This window comes from Manis javanica, chromosome 9, assembly GCF_040802235.1.
Source record: "Manis javanica isolate MJ-LG chromosome 9, MJ_LKY, whole genome shotgun sequence".
Classification (NCBI taxonomy): domain Eukaryota; kingdom Metazoa; phylum Chordata; class Mammalia; order Pholidota; family Manidae; genus Manis; species Manis javanica.
This window is the reverse complement of record NC_133164.1, coordinates 121284764-121304594: the sequence shown is the minus strand read 5'-3', so window position 1 is coordinate 121304594 and position 19831 is coordinate 121284764. Positions and strand designations below refer to the sequence as shown.

Genomic DNA, 19831 nt, shown 5'->3' with positions numbered 1-19831 from the left:
GGTAGGTCTCAGATTCAAAGGCTCACACAGTTTATGGGTTCTCACATACACCTACTTATACTGTTGGAGTTTTGTATCCTTCTGGGCATTTTCCACAGTATTAAAAGACTCAAGCCAATGGCTGCAGGATCTCCATGGTACCAGCACTTAAATATATTGGTCTTTCTCAACACAGTTTTCTAGAGACTGGCAAACTACCCAACTATTCACCATATGCCCCAAGAGACTGTTAATCACTAGAATTTATTTACTTAATATTCATGATGTGTCCTTACTTGAACAAACCTGTAGTGATAAGGTGCTTGATATCATTTCCTCCTTATAATTATAGCCAATCTAAACAATTCAGACTTTATTTTCTCTAAGCAGTGTTGAGATACTAGATGTTTAGGTTGGGGGCTGCTGTTTTAGAAAGAGGTTCTGTTGTCACTGTGAGGAAGAAATAGAGAATAAATAGAGGAAGGCTTTAAACAAGAAGGCTAATATGGAAACCATTATAATAGTTGAAGCAAAAGAAGGGAGTCTAACTAGAACAGCAGAAATGGGGACAGAGAGGAGATTTCAGAGACCAAGGCAGGCTACTGGAGACTGAGTGGGTATAGGGGGGAAAAGCCACGGATGACCCTGAAGTCTCTAGCTGGGCAACTTTGGCTGTTGCTGCCAGTAACCAAAAAAACAAATGCAAAAGAGCAGACTTGGGGATGGGGAGGGCAACAAATAAGTTCAGACATAACTGAGTCTGAGTATCGTAAGTACATACATGTGAAAGCATGCTAGAGAGGACAGAGAAGCTGCAACCATACAAGAATATTTGGGACGTGTCAGCGTGTACGCTCACCACTGGGACAGGAGAGCTGCCAAGGGAAGGAACAGTGGGCTGAAAATGGAACCAGAGGGAACAGCAACATTAGAAGAATAGTAAGAGAAAGAAGAACAGTGACGACCATGACTGAAGGAAAGGAGATTCTGAGAAAAGCAGTTTCAGAGAAATCCAAAAAAATGATTTCACGGAAAGGGCAGAAAGCGGTGTCAAAATTCCAAAGGTTTCAAATGTGAATTACCTCAGACATCTTTTTCTCTGAACATCTAAAGTAATAAAGTTCCTATAACACTTATTTTGAACACTATATTGCCAAACCCCATTGGTTGCTCTGTTTTTCCCAGACATATTAGGTATCCACTTCTGTAAGGTGCTATGAGACATACAAATCTGAGCCAAAGAACCTAAGGCCAGGTGAAGGAGGAATAAGTAATGTAGCAGAATGAACAGCATTGATGGCCAAACTTTAAATTCTGAATCTCTCACTACCTTTGTGACCCAGAGGAAATTACTTAAACTCTGTCTCAGTTTACTTACAAAATAGCAGCTATCCTGTTTGAACACCTACTGTACTCTATCCCATTAACCCCCCAACATTATGAGATAGGTACCATTATCCCAAGTTTACAATACCAATTGAGATCCAGGAAGATTAAATATCATGCCCAAAGAGGCACTGCTAATAAGTGCAGAACTGGGGATTTTAATGTGATTCTAAGCCTACACTGAATTTTTTGGGTCTGTATTTAACCCGTGCTCAGTAAATGTTTCTTTCTCCTGGTAAGTTTTGTGTACATGCCTTCTTTTCTGACAAAAATAAAACTTCTGTAAGTTTTCTACCAGCAACTTCTACATATATGTAATGACAACTCAGTGCATAGCTATTTATGCAATAAAAACAAGTTTGTTTCAAGGTGTCCATTTCCCAGATATGCCATGTAATTAAATCTTCAAGGCATATAGTTTTAAGATTATATAACATTTTTGGTACAATATATCCCTCTTGTAACTGTGAATTCAGTTATAATCTTAATGCATCAACCAACAAAATGGGTTTATGCATATAAATTCCTTTCTAAACAACTGGATTTCTAAGAAAGTATTAAAGTTTAATACAGTCTACAATTTGATAAGTAAATTTTCTTTCAAATACTTCATTTTGATGCCCATTTAAATTCCAAAGGACTAAAATCACATTTCTCATCATGAATTATGATGAATATCTTAAAACTTGGCTTCCATCCACTACATGCCAGTAGCAATTCACCCCCTTCCCCTTTACAATAACCAAAATTTTCTCCAGACATTAAAAAATGTCTTGTGGGGGACAAAATCACTCATTTTCCCTTCCATTCACTCTACTGAGAACCACTGACATAGAAGAAAAATATTTATTGGGTTACCATTAATCCGTAAGTCTATTCTGGGTGCCATGAAAACTAGCAAAATAAAAGATAACCTTTTGGCCTTCTTAGATATTATGTAAAAAATTGATGTAAAAACAATGTTAACAGAATGCTAAAGGGGCAATATTACATTTAGTGTGAGCTGACATAGTGCTTTCAGTATTTGGTAGAAAAAGAGGCAAAAAGGGGGTGCTGAGGCAGAGGAGGGTTTTGGAGCCTTGAGTGTCACATAAAAGGATTTTTGAGCAAGGAATAACATGATTAGATCTGTGTTAAACTGATAGGATATTTAGATTAGTTAAACAGATTTAGAATATTAATGTATCAAACATTTAATAATATGGATCTTAAAAAACCTTATCATTCTTCTTGTTAAATATTAAAACTTACTAGCATATTGGCAATAATAATAAATGTCATAAGTATATAGTAAATGTAGTAAAGTTAACTATAGAAATCAAAATATGAGGTACCTCAGGTGGTGGCAGTCTGACTGTGTAAGCTTCTATGCTTAGACAAACTTGAGTTTCTGTTACATTGATGTCTAATACTGAAAATAAAATATTTAACTGTCAACAGTCTGGAATTATTACTCCATCTTAACAAATTGAATATTTTAGTAACAAAAGATATTAATTTATTCAAGTGAGAAACTCAGTTAAGAACACTTTTTTCACACATGGTAAAATTCAAATAACACTATATAATATCTGACAGCCTGAAAAGGAGACATGGATAAAAGATGGTGAGGATAGAAACCACATGGATATGCATGTGGTCAGGGGTTCATAGGATAGGGTTGCAATAAGAAACATGAGACATTTTTCTAATGAGGAAAACTCAACTAACACCTTGTACAAGTCTGACATCTATTACACGTGAAAAATTGAGGCTGCCTTCTTCCTAAATCAGGAGAAGTAATCATGACATGCTTCTGACATCAGCAGTCTTTCACTAACAAACGTCCTCAAATATACTGATTTGTTCCAGATCTCATAGAGCTTCAAGGCTTGCACCTCGCTTTCTCATAATTAAAATTACTTAACACAAGGCAGCTAGTGGTTATCTTGGGAAGGGGAGGTACCTGGAAGAAAGGATAAGGGGGCTTCGGAGGTACTGGCAATGTTGTTTTTGATCTCAGAATTGGTTATAAGGATATGTTTAGTTTGTGAAAATCCAATGAACTATATATTTGAAGTATATATCCAGTTTTGCTGTGGAATATTTGGTAAAACTAAAGGTAAAACTAACAGGAATGGGGAAATTTGTTCTCCTCAAACTGTTATCTTTAATCTCCAACAGTTGTAGTCTGACGGTGCTTGGGATGAAACTGAATTTCAGTAATGAATCCATTCATCCAGAGTTAGAGCACAGTGACTGCCACTGACCAATTTAAACATAAAACTAGTGCAAGGAGGGCAAATAGGCTTCAGCTTGAAAATAAACTCAGACGGAATAGCTGTGGAGTGCAGATGCTAGCCCAGGATTGAAGGCTATGCGCAAATAGTGCTGAAAGCTGCCACGATCAATAAAGTCTAGTTGGGCTCATGATTTCCACCTGTCTGCTCTCTCTGCACTAATGTTTAGGAATATGAATACCTACAATATTGCCATGCACATCAATGAAATGCTTACATGATGTCAAACTATGTTAGATCTTTGTCTCTTTAGACATCTTTATAAATCTTACTTATAAATCTTTTAATAAAAAAGATTTGATGATATGATTCTGGAAGCTATACATTATAAATGCCTGCAGGATTAAAATCTTTCACACTCATAATTTTCCTTAAGTAGAGAAATGAAAAATACAGCTTTTATTCCAATGAAGGTAAGTGGATGTTTTCTCATAGGGCTAGTGTATTCTGAACCAGAGGTGATTTCCTGGGTGAAATTGTAATTATAGTAGTATCTGATTAAATTCTTCTAGAACCTCATCATCAAAATTGTAACACTCCAACAACTGATAGCACTGTTTTTTAAACTTAATATTTTATCTATTGACTTATGCATTTTTACTTACCAATAGCACTTTGCTTTCCCATCTGAGAAAGAAACTCTCTTCCTTAAAAAAGTCATAAGATATGACATATTATTATCTCAAATAATGCTTGATAATTACAATTTTTATATCAAATTATCAAAGCTAAGGAAAATGCTTTAAAATGCAGTTTTATATATAGGAATGTCTGATGACAGCTCAGAGAAAAAATATAATCATTCAAAAAATACTTCTTCAATTAAAGGGACAGAAATACCCAATTCTTAATTTGAATACTTTCTTCCTAGCATAAAGTATTTACAAAAGGGTCAGACCTCAACAGAAAATTCAGAATAGCCTTTGGTTACAACAATATCGATAATCTATGTTCATTGTATTATAATGCTCAATAATTTACATTTATTCCCTTCTAAGCATCAAATTTTATATAAAAATTTTTTTTCTTTAAAGAAACATCAGCAAGCCTCTGGACATAATCCTAAAGTAGGGAGATGCCATTTATGTTGTTGTGGGCTTACTGGAGAGTGCTTGGTTCAGGCTGTACTGTAAAAACAGATGCGCCTAATAGAAGTAATCTAGTTGAGAAAGCCCCAATGACTGAAAGAGGTAAAGTCACCTTTCACTAAGACATGGCCAGTTTTATTCCAGGCTGGAGCAAGTCTAGCTGTGAGTGAATATGAAAGGCAGTTTTGAAGAATTACAGGAATTACTCTTTGTGGAGCCTCCACCTAAAAATATTAAAAGGACAAAACATGGGCAAATATATAGCAGTTGGCATGTCCCTGTAAACTCACAGAAAATGTGTGTTTAGATCACCACCCAACAAACTGGGTTATTCTGGATATGTTCTAGTCATCCCTATAGCTAATCCTATTTCGTTCTAATGTTAAAGAAGTGTTGAAATATTTACTTTGAAATCATGACTACTGTCGTGCTATATTGGCCAGATTCTACTTGCTTATCCTGACCCAATAAGCCTAAACTTTTAGAGCTTCTGTAGAATCTTAAATTTATTTTGTATTCTGCTCTACAGAGGAAATCTGACCAGACTGTATTGTAATATTTTTCATTAGTTTTACTCTAGTTCAACACCAAAGAAAAATTAAATACTTACATGGCACACATGCAACCAGCAGAGTATTTCTACTTGTATAGAATTTTAAAAAACCAGGACATTTACCTATGACCAGTAAGAAATAATAGGATCCATCTTTATCCTCTCACTTGAAATAACTAAAAAACTCATCAAGTTTTATGCAACAGTAGTTCACAAGATGTTGGACATCAAGCAACAAAGAGCAATCCCTAAGTGATTAGAAATGTATGATTACCCCAGCCTACTGATTAGAGAGGAGGAATCCTGGAAGAGCCAGTGGGTTCCTGGGGTGGGAAGACAGAGCTACAAGTCCAGGGAGGCCAAGGAAGCTACAGTTTCAGAGGTAAAGTGCTAGAGAGGAGACAGTACACAGAAAGCAAACTATGATGTCAGAAGAGTACTTCTCAAGTGCTTAGCTAAGTATGAATTAGCACACACATGTCAAGAAACTGCCCAGAGCTGGGGAAAAAAACTGTACATAAACATCCTTGCAGATACAGTAAAGAAAACTTTGTCATTGCTTCTGCTAGCAAGATACACAGAAGTGAGAGCACCAAGGGGGATTCTCTTGCAACATTACCCATCCATCGATTTTGGACCATTTTGGCTTCTGGTAAATTTTCCCAAGATACAAGTAATTAGTCTGTTGGCAGGGCACAAGACCAGATTTGTTCAATTTGTCTCATGGAGAATTTAATTAAGGCTACTGTCAATAGAACTTCAAGCAACAGAATGAGGTCAACCTGCAATGTTTACCTCAACCATCCCTTTCAGGGTCTCGGCCCCATCCAACTGAACAAATCCCACAAACGATCAGAATCTACCTTAGAAACCAGCTGGCTTTCCCTTGATTCTCTATTGCCTTTCCCACTGGCCCAGGGGATTAACTCAGATACAGCAGGACATATCAGCACGCACTCAGCCTTGCCACGCAGACTGGAAGACTGCCCCAATCTCACCATCCATAACTATCCTGACTGGTGACTTGGATTCCTTCCAGGGCAAAGATGGCATCATTAGTCACTACAGCTAAACTCAGGGACAAGTTCAGTACAAATTATTTCTCAATTGATATAATAGGTTGACAGAACCTAAAAATATAGTAGTTTAACAAAGCTATTGAACATGTGACCCAATGAACATTGATAGACTACTTGATACAACAATAGAATACACGTTCTTCTCAAGTGGACACGAAACATTTAGTAAGACCATATTCTGCGTCATAAAACAAGTCTCAAATTTAAAAAGATGAAGTTGTTTAAACATCTTCTCTATAAATTAGAAAGCAGTAACAGAAAGATCCCTGGAAAATCCCCAAATATGTGGAAGCTACATAACACAATTTCAACCCATAGATCTAAGGAGAAATCAAAGGAGAATTAGAAAATATTTTGAACTGAGGAAAACATAACAAAACATATACTTAGGAGGAAATTTATAGCACTGTCTCTATACTAGAAAAGAAATACTCAAATCAACAAACTCAGCTCCCACCTTAAGAAACTAGAAAAAAAGCAAAGCAACCCAAAAAAGCATAAGAAGGTCCAAATGAAAATCAGTAAGACACAAAACAGTAAAGTAAGAGAAAAATCAACAAAACCCAAAACCTGTTCTTTGAAATCAGTAAGACTGCTAAATATCTAGCAAGACTAGGGAGAGGGGAAAAAAAGACATGCATTACCAATATCAGGAATGAGAGAGGTGACATCACTACACAGTCCACAAGGGGAAATAGGGAATATTATAATTTTGACAATAAATATGACGACTTAGATGAAATGGATATATTCCTTGAAAAAGACAACTTGAATGACTATTATCCATTAAAGAAATTTAAATTGTAGTTTAAAAACTTCTCATACGTAAAACTCCAGGCCCAGATAATTTGAATTTTATGGAAGAACTAATAAAAATTCTACACAAACTCCAAAACCTTAAAAAGGAGGGATTTTTTTCCTAATATATGATTCCTGAGGCAGGGAGTTTATTTGGTTCAGAGGTTTCTCTCCAGAAACAAGCAGAGTGCTCAATGTATTGCAGATGTTCAATAAATACCTGCTGTGATTACTATTACATGCAAAGTATCAAGACAAAGAAAAATTGAGCATGATCATGAAGGTTCAACTGGGGTAGGAAAGCAAATTAGGTGGAAGAAAGCTCATGACCAACAAAGAACTCAGGATTTGGAAGTCTGGTGAAAGGGACAAAATCTGTTTATTTAGTAGGAATGAGGAACTGGGAGAAGTGGGAAAAGGATAAGATTGTAAACAAAAGGACTGCTAATATTTTGAGTATGAGATACCTTGTAGTGAAACAAAATGTGAAAATGAAAAATCTAGAAGTAATTACATCACCAAGTGTTTTTTATTAATGCATAAGGACTATGGGTGATATCTTTCTTAATTTTTCATTATTTCTTATAATCTTAAGATATATATATATAAAATGGTACTTGGGATAAATATCTATTGCTATGTTCAGAAAATAACTGAATCTTTTGAATTCATTTCTAAAATTATACTGTATTTTTTTCAAAAAACAATTTTGACCTTTAAGTCAATATATTAATAAGATTAAATTCTCCAAAGAAGTTCAAAAGCCAGCAAAGGGGTCTCTGCTAAACCATAAGATACTTTCCATAATAGAGGACAAAATTTTGTAGGAATGTCTAGAAGACCTAGATTCTAGTTCTCAATAAATAATATACTATAAATTTGATTCTCCCAGTTCACACATGGCCTTCTCAGGACACCTAGATTCTTTAGGTGGCCACAGACTCCTCCCAGCAAAAAGATTTAACTAAAATACTTCTTCTTTGCTCCTAAAGAATACTGCTTTCCCACAGATTATGAATGATGGTTGACACCAGCTTTCAAACCAGGTTATTCAAAGATTTCTTAGGGAACTGCAAAACAGCCCTAGGCATTGCTGAGCCTCATCATCCTCCTAGAACCAAAAGAAAGCATCTCATCTTGGAGATGACCAGAAACCTCATTATCCTGAACCCCACTAGATCTTGGAATGGAAGTCAACAGTGACGCCTGCACAGGCTGCTAGAAAACCAAGGATACAGTGACTCAGGTACATGCAGAGACACAAAGGGAGCTCCAGCAACGCCTCCACGACCTGAGGAAGGGAGAGGTACTCAGCCCCACTTATTCATTTTCCTCACCAAGATCAGACATTCAGCATCATGGAGAATGCAGTCTATACTGTTTTGCTCCTCCACTTGTTACCTATATGATGGTGAACAATATTAATATCTCTCTAGGTTTCGTTTTCTTCATCTGTAAAAATGGGGATATTCACTTCTTGGAAGATACACATGGTAAATGAGATTATGCCACATAAAATGCCTGCAATTAAGTACTTGACAAAAATTAAGTCTCTTACTCTCTTTATCTACTAAATGTGCACAAAATAATTATTTGGGAAAAAATTGTTGGGTTCTTTCACATGCGTAGCAATATTTTATAAGAAAGACACTCTGATTTTGTTAGCTGACAAAACAAAATCAATATAAGCAGCATCTGGAATTATTTTTTTAAACTTACCTTAGCTCCATATTTTTCAATATAGGAATTAAGTTTTCCAGCTGTATAAAATGGTATCTATAACAAAAATCCATTTATTAAAATGACAAATATGCTATTAAATACTGCAGTACATAAAGAATTTAAACATACCACAGTAAAGGGCACAGCAATCAAGCCATCACCCTAACAGCTTCTATGCCTTAGAGAAGCAAATGACTGATCATTCCTGCCCCGAAATATCATCTGTGGGTACATTCTCAGGGTGAGGAAAGCCTTTCTGGGACTAATGTGAACACAGAAACCATACAAAGGAAAAGGCCAATAAATGTCATATATAAATAGTTAATACCTTTCTTAATATACAAGGTCCTAGACACGAATAAGGAAAATGAACAAGAATGGGAGATTAAGGGAAAGTTCAAAAGGCCAAGGTGCTCCACTTTACCAATGAGAAACAAATTAAAATATAGTATTTTTACCTAACAGATTGGTAGATATGTGAAGTTTGCTAATATCCAGTTTTATTAGGATGTAGAAATACAGGTTTTCTCATACACCATTTATTACAATGTAACCTAGTACAAGCTTTTCAGAGAGCAATTTAAGCAATAATTACTTTACAGTTTAAAATGAACTGTAATCCCATTTCTAGGAATTTAACCCATAGAAACTACCAAATAAAAATAATTTCAGCAATGCTTTCTGAAGCACTGTTTTAATAGCACTAGAAACTCAGATGTGCATTAGAAAGTGTTAAACACCCATACAATGAAATATTTCACAGCCCTAAAAATAAATATACTGATGAAGAACAATATCCACGAGAGGCCATTCAAGGGGAAATGAAAGGCAAGTTTCAAAATAGTATGTATAATAATCCCATTTTCTATTTAAGTATTTTTATAAATTTTCGTACAGCATGTAGAATCTTTGTAAGAAAGCAAAACGTATTTTTAGACAGCTACTTTCCTCTTATTATGCCTAGTAAGATTAGGATACTTGAATTTATGAGAACTCTAAAACAATGTCCTACTTGTTCCATAAAGATTCTCCAGCAGAAAAGAAAATAAGAGGTATTAGGATCTACTTGTTAACCCGTCTTTCTTAAAAACTGTACTAAGAACAAGAAGATAAAAGATGGGCATATAATCATAGAACTTAGACGAAAAATAAAAACTGACAGTTTGGGGTGGATAATTAGCACTGCTAATAAATGTTCATTCCACTGGATCCTGAGGAATTAATATCTCAGAATCAGAGGATTTTCAGAAAATTTTTTGACAAAAAAACTCAGGATAATGTAATTTTTATAAAGCTTTTTGGCACTTTATTACCATTTCCAGTTACATAAAGCACTGGGAAATATGTTTCTCATTCTAATTTTATTGAGTGTAGAAAATGTTTTAAAATAAAATTTCCAAATAAAAAAATGTTGATCTAAGTTCTTTAAAAACTGGAGAAATGGTAAGTTCTTTATATCAAGTGTTAATTCCAAAGAATAAACATAAGAATTAAGCCCATACTTTCTTAAAAATTTATTCTACAACATTTTATTAATAGTCTTTATCTTAGCATTTATGACAGAGAAAACAAGTATTAAATTGGAACCACAAAGATTTTAAACATGGTCTATCAAAGTTAACATCTGAAAATGGTTAAGTCAAACTGTAAGTCTAATTTGTCTTCATAAACCATCTTTATTTGTGCTATGATACCTGAATAATTATCAATCTTGTTCCCAATAACTAGTAATAATACTTCATAAAATGTTTGAATACTAACCGCCATCACTACCCAAATTTGGCTTAATATTCCTGGTACAGGTGATGCAAGAATATCTTGGTGCAAAAACAGCAACTGTCTGTAGAGATGAAATACATTCATTTTAAAGTGGACTTTCCCATTGTCTGATTTTACTCTATCAGAAAATTTTAAAAAGTTTAAGGTTCTTCTAGGAAAGTATTATACTAGATTTCTTCTATATGTCTCCCCACAATTACTATGGTATTTTCAACACTGTAGGCACAGATCCAAAATTTCAATTAAGATAATTACAAAAGTTTTACATATTGATATTAATATGAAAACTTGCTCCTGCATCTGAACTTTCCAACCTGTTTGATCTGCGAATCCCTCTTAAAATTCCATCTCTGCCCTACATATATACCTGAAGTCAAAACACTGTAAAGAATTCAGTTCTTTTAACTCCTGTTTCTTCCATTTTCCTTTTTTTAAGTGGTGGTCAGGGGTTCCTGCAGGCTAGAGTCTTAAGAATTCATCTATCAGTGAAGTCATCAATTGTTTCGACTTAGAAATTTTGACTATATTCTTTTCCTTCAAAATGGAAATTCCCTTTCCAAGTGAGAATGAAATGGGTAGTAGTTTTAGTTTAATTAAACAAAGTGTGATGATTTTGCCAAATCACCGCAATTCAAATCACTACCAATAATTTTGCTTCAAAGGTCAAGGAAAAGGTGGGAGAAGCGCAAAAGAGAACAGAACCAGAAATATGAAAATTTTCAAAAGTAATAAGCATCAAGGAAACAAAAAAACCCCATGAGTGATTGTGTGTGTGTGGTGGTGGTGGTGGTGGTGCGGGGTGTGACCTCAAAACGATGGGCCAGCCTGTTCCTGGTGGCCTCATGTTTGTCGGAACCTTGGTGCAGCAGGTCCTTGGTTTTGCAAGGCCTTTTTTCTGACATAGCCAGGTGTCCGCTCAATCTATTCCAGCCTCTGCCAGATACTAGTGTAGTGAGCCAACACACCCAAGGCTCTGTGGGCACAGCCACCTTCAATTTGGGGGCAAACAGCAGAAAATCTCACTTAAGGTTTCCTACCTATTTGTTTCCAAAAGGAGTCATAGTGTTTCTCTCCAAGAGATTCAGTTATGGATATAATCTTGCCATGTATGAGTCCTTTGTTGAATACCTCAAACAATTTAAGGGACTAATAGTGGATCCTCCATAACAATGAGTTATGTGTTAGTCTTTGAAAAACAATGTAATCAAAGTCTATCTTTGAAACAGTCAGACATTTCAAGATAGCTTTTAGAGAAATACTCTTGTATTGACATGAAAATCAAACTATATTAATCTAAAATGTATACAATATCTCAAAGTGCCCCATAAACAACTGGTACTCAAATACTTATTATCTCTAAGATTTTGAGATCCTGATTTAATTCATCAATATCTAAAAATTTTAAGTTAAAAAGCTCACACAAGAAATCACAAATGTAAAAATTCGATAGTGATATATTCAATCTCAAGTATTTTAAGTTCCTCCCTAAATATACCTGGGAAGAACAAAACTGAATTCCTTTAATTTAAAATCATATACAGATTGAGTGAATACTCATCTTTTACTTTAAAGGAAGTTTTACCTTAAAGTTCTTTAAGGGTGATACTTCTAAAACAGCTCTTATAAGGCTCAAAAATGTTAGTTACAAAATGTATTTTTTACCTGCACATCTTCATTTGTGTACTCCGAATCTCAGTATCTGCCATCCCATTACTCAATATTATCCTGACAGCACAGAGTTTGTGTAAATCTGGAAGTGTGATGAAGAACAGTGACTGCTGCCTAGAATCATTCATATTTTCCTGTCGACTGAATATCTCAGCAATCAGGCCTTTAAAAACAAACAGCGATATAATGGTAGCAAATTATCTTACTAATAGGGTTTTAATACCAACCCACTATAGAATATATTTGATATTATGTTGGAATAAGATAAAACAAACTAGTAGTCTTCAGTAGTTAAATATCATTAATGTTTTACCTTTAAGGTCTTCTAATTATAATCTAGAATATTTTGATACAAGTTCTATTAAGATGTAATTCCAATAACATACAATTCACCTATTTAAATTGTATAATTCAATGGGTTTTACTATATTCAGTTATGCAACCATAACACATTTTAGACAGTTTCATCAGCCTAAAAAGATAATCTAGAATTTTAAGCCTGCAGTCTGTATCATAAATAGAATTAATTTGAGTACAAATACAGAAAATCAGCTACTTGATTAAATGCCTACTCTGCTCTAGATACTAGATACATCTCTGCCATATTGCATTTAATAAATTATAAGTTCCTGGCTATTGTTAAGATTCATTTTGTTTTCAGAAAAGCAAAATCTTTCCTTTGACAATAATAATTTCTTAAAAAAGTATAGCAAAGTCTTTTGTTTCAAGTTATCTCTGTAAAGCCCTTTAAAGGTGAGGAATATATTTTTCATCATTTCACACGGAAACAAAGGTTTTCTGAGATTTCCAATTGTTACCTAGTTTCCATTTCCACTAATTATCTGGCTTTAAAACTTCCATTTGGGACACATTTACTGTTGATAACTCACAGGACATACCTTTGAAGTCTTATGTATCAGAAAAAATACTGGAATGTAAAAGTAAAGCAGCTGATTAAAGCTCAACTTTAATGTGCACATAAGGCAGGGAAAGGCAACAGATTCCAGTACTTCAGACTTCTCAACCTATTTTCTGCAAGAAGAAAAGTACTCACCTCTCAGCCCAGTAATCTAGAGTGTGACTGTTCCTAAATCTGATCTCAGGAACCAAACGCCTGTGTCATTTGAGGAATGCGGGGGATGCCATGGCCTCTCATGAATCTGTTACTCAAGGACTACAGTGTTTGAAATGCTCATCTTTTAGAGAACCACTTGGTTCTCTAAATATTTTAAAGTGGAAATATTTTTAGAATGGTTAACACAAATTCACACAGGGTGTTAGTGACCGAATTGAGATGACTTAGGATATTAAAAATAAAAACATCACTTTCTTCTGCTTTTCTCCTTTGTTTCAGTGCATACTGTTGTGAAAAATTAAAAAAGTACAAAGCTCCAGGGCAGACACGCCTTACTTCACGATTTTGCCTAAAATTCACTTCCTCTGAGGCACTCTAGTAAAGGGCATCAATAATGAAAATATAACTCAAAGAATTAATTACGGCTTGGGCTCAGAGGTACAAGTGTGCGTATTCTAAAGAAAATAGGTCAAGGACATAAGCAAGGTTTGCCACGTGTTACTTTCATTTCTAAAACATTTACCACTGAAATTCCCTTCTGCCTCGTTTTCCCTTTAAATATCTTTCAGCAGAGCCACGAACAGAGTCCCCTGGGCCCTTCTCCGCTCCTTTGGCAAATCTTCAAAAACAGATTAGAACAGTGCACGCAAGCATCATTGGTCCATTCGGGAATAGGCAAGGATTTATTTTTATTATTTACAATACGTTTAAAATTTCAGTAGGTACAACTGGTAAGGCCGCAGATGAAGAGTTTGCTGTCGGTTCCTACACCGCGCGCGAGCTGGGCCGCGGAGCGCCAAGCCTGGCGGCTGCCCGGACGGCAGCGCCACCACGTGTCCGGGCGGCGACCGCACCCGGCGGGGCCGGGGGGCCCGGGGTCCTGGGGGGCCCGGGTCGGCGCCTCCTCGGCTCCGCGCAGCGTGGGGCTCGGGGAGACCCCCGAGGCCTTTACTCGGCGAGCGCACCTCGAGGGGACGGTGGCGCTGGGAGCTCCGGAGCCGCCTCCGGGCGCGCCCCTCCCGCGCTCACCCGCGTCCCGCCACGCGGGACCCCTGCGGGCTTCTAAAACCTAAAAACAACGCCTTCAAACCTGTCACCTCCCGAGGCTGCGGCTGGCGCCCGCCCCTCAGGCTGAGGAGGCGGAGCGGTGGGCGGCCGGGCCCGCGGCGGTCCCGCTGGCCCCCCGGGCAGTGTCCCCGTCAGGCCCGCTGCCTCTCAGGGACCCTCCGCCGGCCGCGCGGGGCCGAGCTCCTAGAGCGCTCAGGCGGTCCCCGGATGCTGCCCCCAGCATGCCCCGCGCACCTTGCGCCCCGGCTCCCCGCCAGCCCGGCATGCCCCGCGCACCATGCGCCCAGCTCGCCCCCAGCCCGGCATGCCCTTGCACCCCCGAACGCCTTGGGTGCCCTGCTTTCCCGCTAACGCTGATACGGTTGGGCAGGCGGGCGTCTCCTTAAGAGCTGGGCCTGGCACCAAGCCCGTGCCATCGTCCGGGGAGGGGAAAACTGCATCTGTGCAGTGTAGTGTGGCTGGTGGGGAGCCGCGGGCGTCGAAGCTCCGCTCTGAACCCGCCGTGTGGCCTCAGCTGGGTATCACACAAGGCCGCCTACTGCGCCCCCTAAGACCTGCGGTGGCCTGTTCACCCAGGACTGGAACGTCCTGCAACGGAGTGTGGAGTAAAGCCTGATGCAAGTGCACGCCAGGCATCTCTCGTGCATTTAGCAACTGGTTAAGCATGTGCTGTGTGCCTGGCGCTTTTCTAGGACTTAGTGATGGAACATTAAGCAAACATTATCTGCCCTTATGGAGCTAACACTTTACTTGGGGGTTGCGGGACAGGGAGGCAAATGAGCAAAGTATTAGTGTGGTAGTTGGTGATAGGTGAGTTGGAAAAAATTAGGCCGACCAGGGAGACAGGGAGCATTGGGAGAGGTCGTTGGAGAGGTGAGAAGGCCTCATGGAGAGGGTGACATGTTTGTGAGACATGAAGGAAATGGGAGGGGGTGACCATATGGATGTCAGGGGAAAACATTTAAAAAGTGAATTAACTGCAAAGGCCGGAGGGCAACCACTTGGCTGCAGTGGAGCTGGAAAGAGAAGTAGCGACTTGAGGCCAGAGCAGTTAAAGTGGGAGGAATAGTACTGGGCCTGACAAGCCTGTATGCTGTTAACAGGTGCACCCAGGCTTCTCTGCTGAGAAGGGGACTGAAGGAGACAGGCACAGGAAGGAGAGCGGTGAGGAGGCATGGCAATGACCCAGGACAGAGGGTTTGGTTTGGGTCTGGGTAGTGATAGGAAAGGTGATGAAATGGGATTGGACAATGAAGATACTTTGAATTAAATCTAATAGGCTTTGGATATGGATTGATGTGGGCTCTGATAAATTAATCTAAATTTCTTAGTATGAGAGAGTAAAATTATTTTTCTAAGCACTTAGACACTAGTCTGTATCACATATATATCCTTACTCAACATTTATTGGTGCGCGCTGAGTGTCAGACACTGTGCTAAGTGGTGGGGATACAGATGTGTCCCTGCTCTTGCAGAACACTTGGTCCAGTGAGAAAGACAGACATGTGGACTGATGACTTTGTATGCCTTGATCTGGGAATGATGGAGTACCAAGGGCACTAGTGGGGGAGAGGGAGTGGTTAGCATATGCCTCCTCTAGAGCTGAGTCCAAAAGGGCCCATAGTATTTGGCCAGGATAAAGTGGGAAAAAGGCAGGTATGTGGTGGAGAGGGCTTGAGCAAGGGCATGGAAGTGAGAAAAGGTCATTGTGTTTCCCATCCAAAAATAGCTCACTGTTGCTAAGCTACAGGGTTTGAGGCCAAAATGACAAAGGATGAAGGTAGAGGGGCAGATTTTAAATGATCTTGGATCTGGTAAGGGATTTGAACTTTAGTTACTGGGAAACATTGGAAAGTCTTAGGCAGGTAGTGATGTGATCAGATTTTAACTGGACTCTCCTGGGGAAGATGGGTCTGATAAGTTCAAGACTAGAGGCAGAAGAACCTGTTAGGAAGTTACTGAAACCAGGTAGGCAGGTAATCATGAAAGGCAGATAGATCTGGGGCAATAGTACTGGGCATAAAGAGGAAAGCACTGATTAGGGACTTAGGAGGAAAAATTGGTTGAACTTACTTGGTGATAGACTCAGTTTTGAGGATGTAGATATTCCCAAGCTTCTGACTTGGGTGACTTGATAACACCAGCAGCTGCATTTCTTAAAACTGCCTGGAACCTTGAAAGTTAATAAGGATAACAAAGTTAGATAGGTATCTGGAATTTCCCTTATCCATACCATTTTACTATTGTTCTATTTACTTGAAACAGATTCTAAATTAATATTGCAACCATGTTCTACAATCACTCTCATTTCCTTGCTCCTACTTAAAGATGGACATACAGTGAAAATATGCCTAAGTCTATATTTACAATAAAATGTTCTACATCTAATTTGTTGTCAGCTTACTGAGGAAAATTGCCCTACCTTAGCAATGAACTTAAGATGTTTGCATTAGCTTAGTGATCACATAATATCCATTGCACTCTGCTTATTTCTGCCTCTGCAATCCCATTGATATTCTAGTGTTATACATATACACAGGTAAAAAATCTGCCTAGAATTACTTCACCTTAGAGCACCTGCCAGATACTGTTTCCTCATACCTGTGTTTTAGAACAAGAAGTCTTGTTGAATAATAATAGCGTTAGCTAAAATTTTATTGCTTTTTATGTGCCAGAACCTGTGCTAAGCATTTTATAAGCAGTGGCTTAGGACAGCTGAGTAGCTTATGGTGATGCATCTGATGTCCCTAAACCAGTGACAGATTCTAGTCACTGGTGCCTAAGTTTTGTTTCTAACCACCTCTGGAGTTATTTGGAACTGGGAATGAAACCTGAAACAATCGACATTGTAGTATAGAAGCAGCCATGCATTCAAGAGACTCATTGCTCTTCCCTGGGAGAGTCAGCACTCGTGGAAACTGTTAGGGAAACAGTATGATCTGGTTTACTATTTTTAAAGAGTAGAAGAAAGTTATGACATTATATATATATATACATTTGAAGAGAGGAAAAGTCTCAAATCAATAATCTAAACCCCTACCTCAAGAAATAAGGGGGGATAAAAGGAAAAATAAATAGAAAGCAAGCAGAAGGAACTAACAAAAACCAAACCAATGACATTTAAAAGCAGAGAAAATAAGAGACAATACTGGCTCTTTGAAAAGATAAAACTGACAAATTTCTAGCAAGACTGACAACAAAAAAATGAGAGGTCATAAAACTATTAAACAGGTCTCAGGAATTAAAGAGGATATCACTGCAGAACTTACAGACATCAAAAGGATAATGAAGGACTGCTGTGAAGATCTCTTCATAGATTTCTTTTTGCCAATTTACATGAAACGGACCAATTCCTCAAAAAGCACAAACTATCACAACTTACCCAGTATGAAACAGGTAACTTGAATAATTCTGTAATTGTTACAGAAATTAAATTCATAGTTACAAACTACTGAAAAAGAAATCTGTCATTCCATATGGTTTCACTGGGAAATTCTACCAAACTTTTAAAGAGTAACACCAATTCTACACAATCTCTTTCAGGAAAATTGAAGAAAAGTGAGTACTTCCAACTCATTTTATGAAGCCAGTATTACTCTAGTACCTCAACCAGACATACACAATGCATAAAAAGAAAACTACACACCAGTATCTCTCATATGAAACATTTTTAACAAAATACAATTTGGCAATACATAAAAAGAATTATACACCATGAACAAGCGTGGTTTATTCCAAAGATACACGGTTGGTTCAGTATTTGAAAAATCAACATATTCCATCATACATAAAGGCTAAACAATATTTGGAATGCTTGGAAAAATGTTTTCTTCTCAATGGCATGCACTCCTACAGGGCTGTGAGCTGGAGGAGGGAATTAACATCCATGAGGCTCCTAATGTCTAAGAACTGTGCTGAGTCCCTCAGACGATAACCTACATGTACCAAATGTGTAGTTTATGGAATTTATCATTGCTGAAAAGGGCCTAGACAAATACCAGATGGCTTTTTAATATGCTGGGGTTTTACCGTTTTGTTTCTGTTTGTTTTTCCCTCAAACATTTGTAAATCTTCCTCTGAGTGCCCAGCTGGGGAGGTACTGTTGAGACTTACACGTGCCATCAATCATTCAGGATTCACCTTAAACAATATACTGTTGGGACAAAACCAGGAGGACACTAATACAAGGACTCGTCTAGTCAGTGGTCAGTGGGGAAGTAACTTCAGAGTTACAGGCATAATTAGGGCGTTTTTGCTTTTCATACAAAAATCTCCCTGAGTTTCTTTCCTAGGAGAGCTGGGCGATGGCGGGTGAGGGAGACTTGTCAAGCAAATTACGAGAGGCAGTCCTGGGCACACAGCTGTCTGTCCTGAGTGATGGGGCTGCCTGTTCTGATGCCCACGAGGCTAGGTTGTCTCCTGCCACGTAAACAGTTTACCCCTGAGACCCACAGCGGAATGACTGTTACAAATTAACGGCCAGGTTTAACTGATCTGACCTGACTGGGAAATCACGGCGAAACTGGTGGGAGAGCTTCGGTGGACGCACCAGCGCCCCCGCCCGGCTCCACACGCCCCAGCCCCGAGCCCCCGCCCGGCTCCACGACCCCCCGTGCCCCGAGACCCCCCGCCCGGTTCCACGACCCCCCGTACCCCGAGACCCCCCGCCCGGTTCCACGACCCCCCGTGCCCCGAGACCCCCCGCCCGGTTCCACGACCCCCGTGCCCCGAGACCCCCCGCCCGGTTCCACGACCCCCGTGCCCCGAGACCCCCCGCCCGGTTCCACGACCCCCGTGCCCCGAGACCCCCCGCCCGGTTCCACGACCCCCGTGCCCCGAGACCCCCCGCCCGGTTCCACGCCCCCCCGTGCCCCGAGACCCCCGCCCGGTTCCACGCCCCCCCGTGCCCCGAGACCCCCGCCCGGTTCCACGCCCCCCCCGTGCCCCGAGGGCCCCGCCCGGTTCCACGCCCCCCCGTGCCCCGAGGGCCCCGCCCGGTTCCACGTCCCCCGTGCCCCGAGGCCCCGCCCGGTTCCACGCCCCCCCCCCCGTGCCCCACGCCCCCGCCCGTTTCCACGCTACCCCCCGTGCCCCGAGACCCCCGCCCGGTTCCACGCCACCCCCCGTGCCCCGTGCCCCCGCCCGGCTCCACGCCCCCCCCGTGCCCCGAGGCCCCGCCCGGCTCCACGGCCCACGCGCCCCACGCCCTACCGTCTTCTACGCAGATACAGGAAAGCCCCGCCCCGCAGCCCCTCCCACCGCGCGCTCCGATAATGATGATCAGGAAAGACACCTTCTTCAGCCAATCAAAAGACACGCGCTAGGCAGGGACCCGCGGGGCTGGCGGGAGGTGCCGG

General features: G+C 39.8%; 1 protein-coding gene across 11 annotated transcripts in view; it reads right to left on the bottom strand.

Moving 5' to 3' along the window:
- The window catches only part of C9H18orf63 (chromosome 9 C18orf63 homolog), a 35582-nt gene extending 15855 nt beyond the window's left edge, over positions 1–19727 (bottom strand). For 3 of the 11 annotated variants that reach the window (XM_073213222.1, XM_073213221.1, XM_073213223.1), the window contains exons 1-8: positions 18504–19065; positions 16548–16647; positions 12326–12494; positions 10646–10724; positions 8882–8938; positions 4845–4956; positions 4250–4291; positions 2700–2776 (exon numbers count right to left, since the gene is read on the bottom strand). In XM_073213222.1, coding sequence (XP_073069323.1) covers positions 2700–2776; positions 4250–4291; positions 4845–4956; positions 8882–8938; positions 10646–10724; positions 12326–12494; positions 16548–16647; positions 18504–18596 — 729 coding nt within the window. In that variant the 5' untranslated portion in view covers positions 18597–19065. Of the gene's footprint in view, positions 1–2699; positions 2777–4249; positions 4292–4844; positions 4957–8881; positions 8939–10645; positions 10725–12325; positions 12495–13929; positions 16034–16547; positions 19066–19685 lie in introns of those variants that run through there. The other 8 variants (XM_073213226.1, XM_037007371.2, XM_073213224.1 and 5 more) reach the window with 8 other exon arrangements.
- Between the last annotated feature and the right edge of the window lie 104 nt (positions 19728–19831).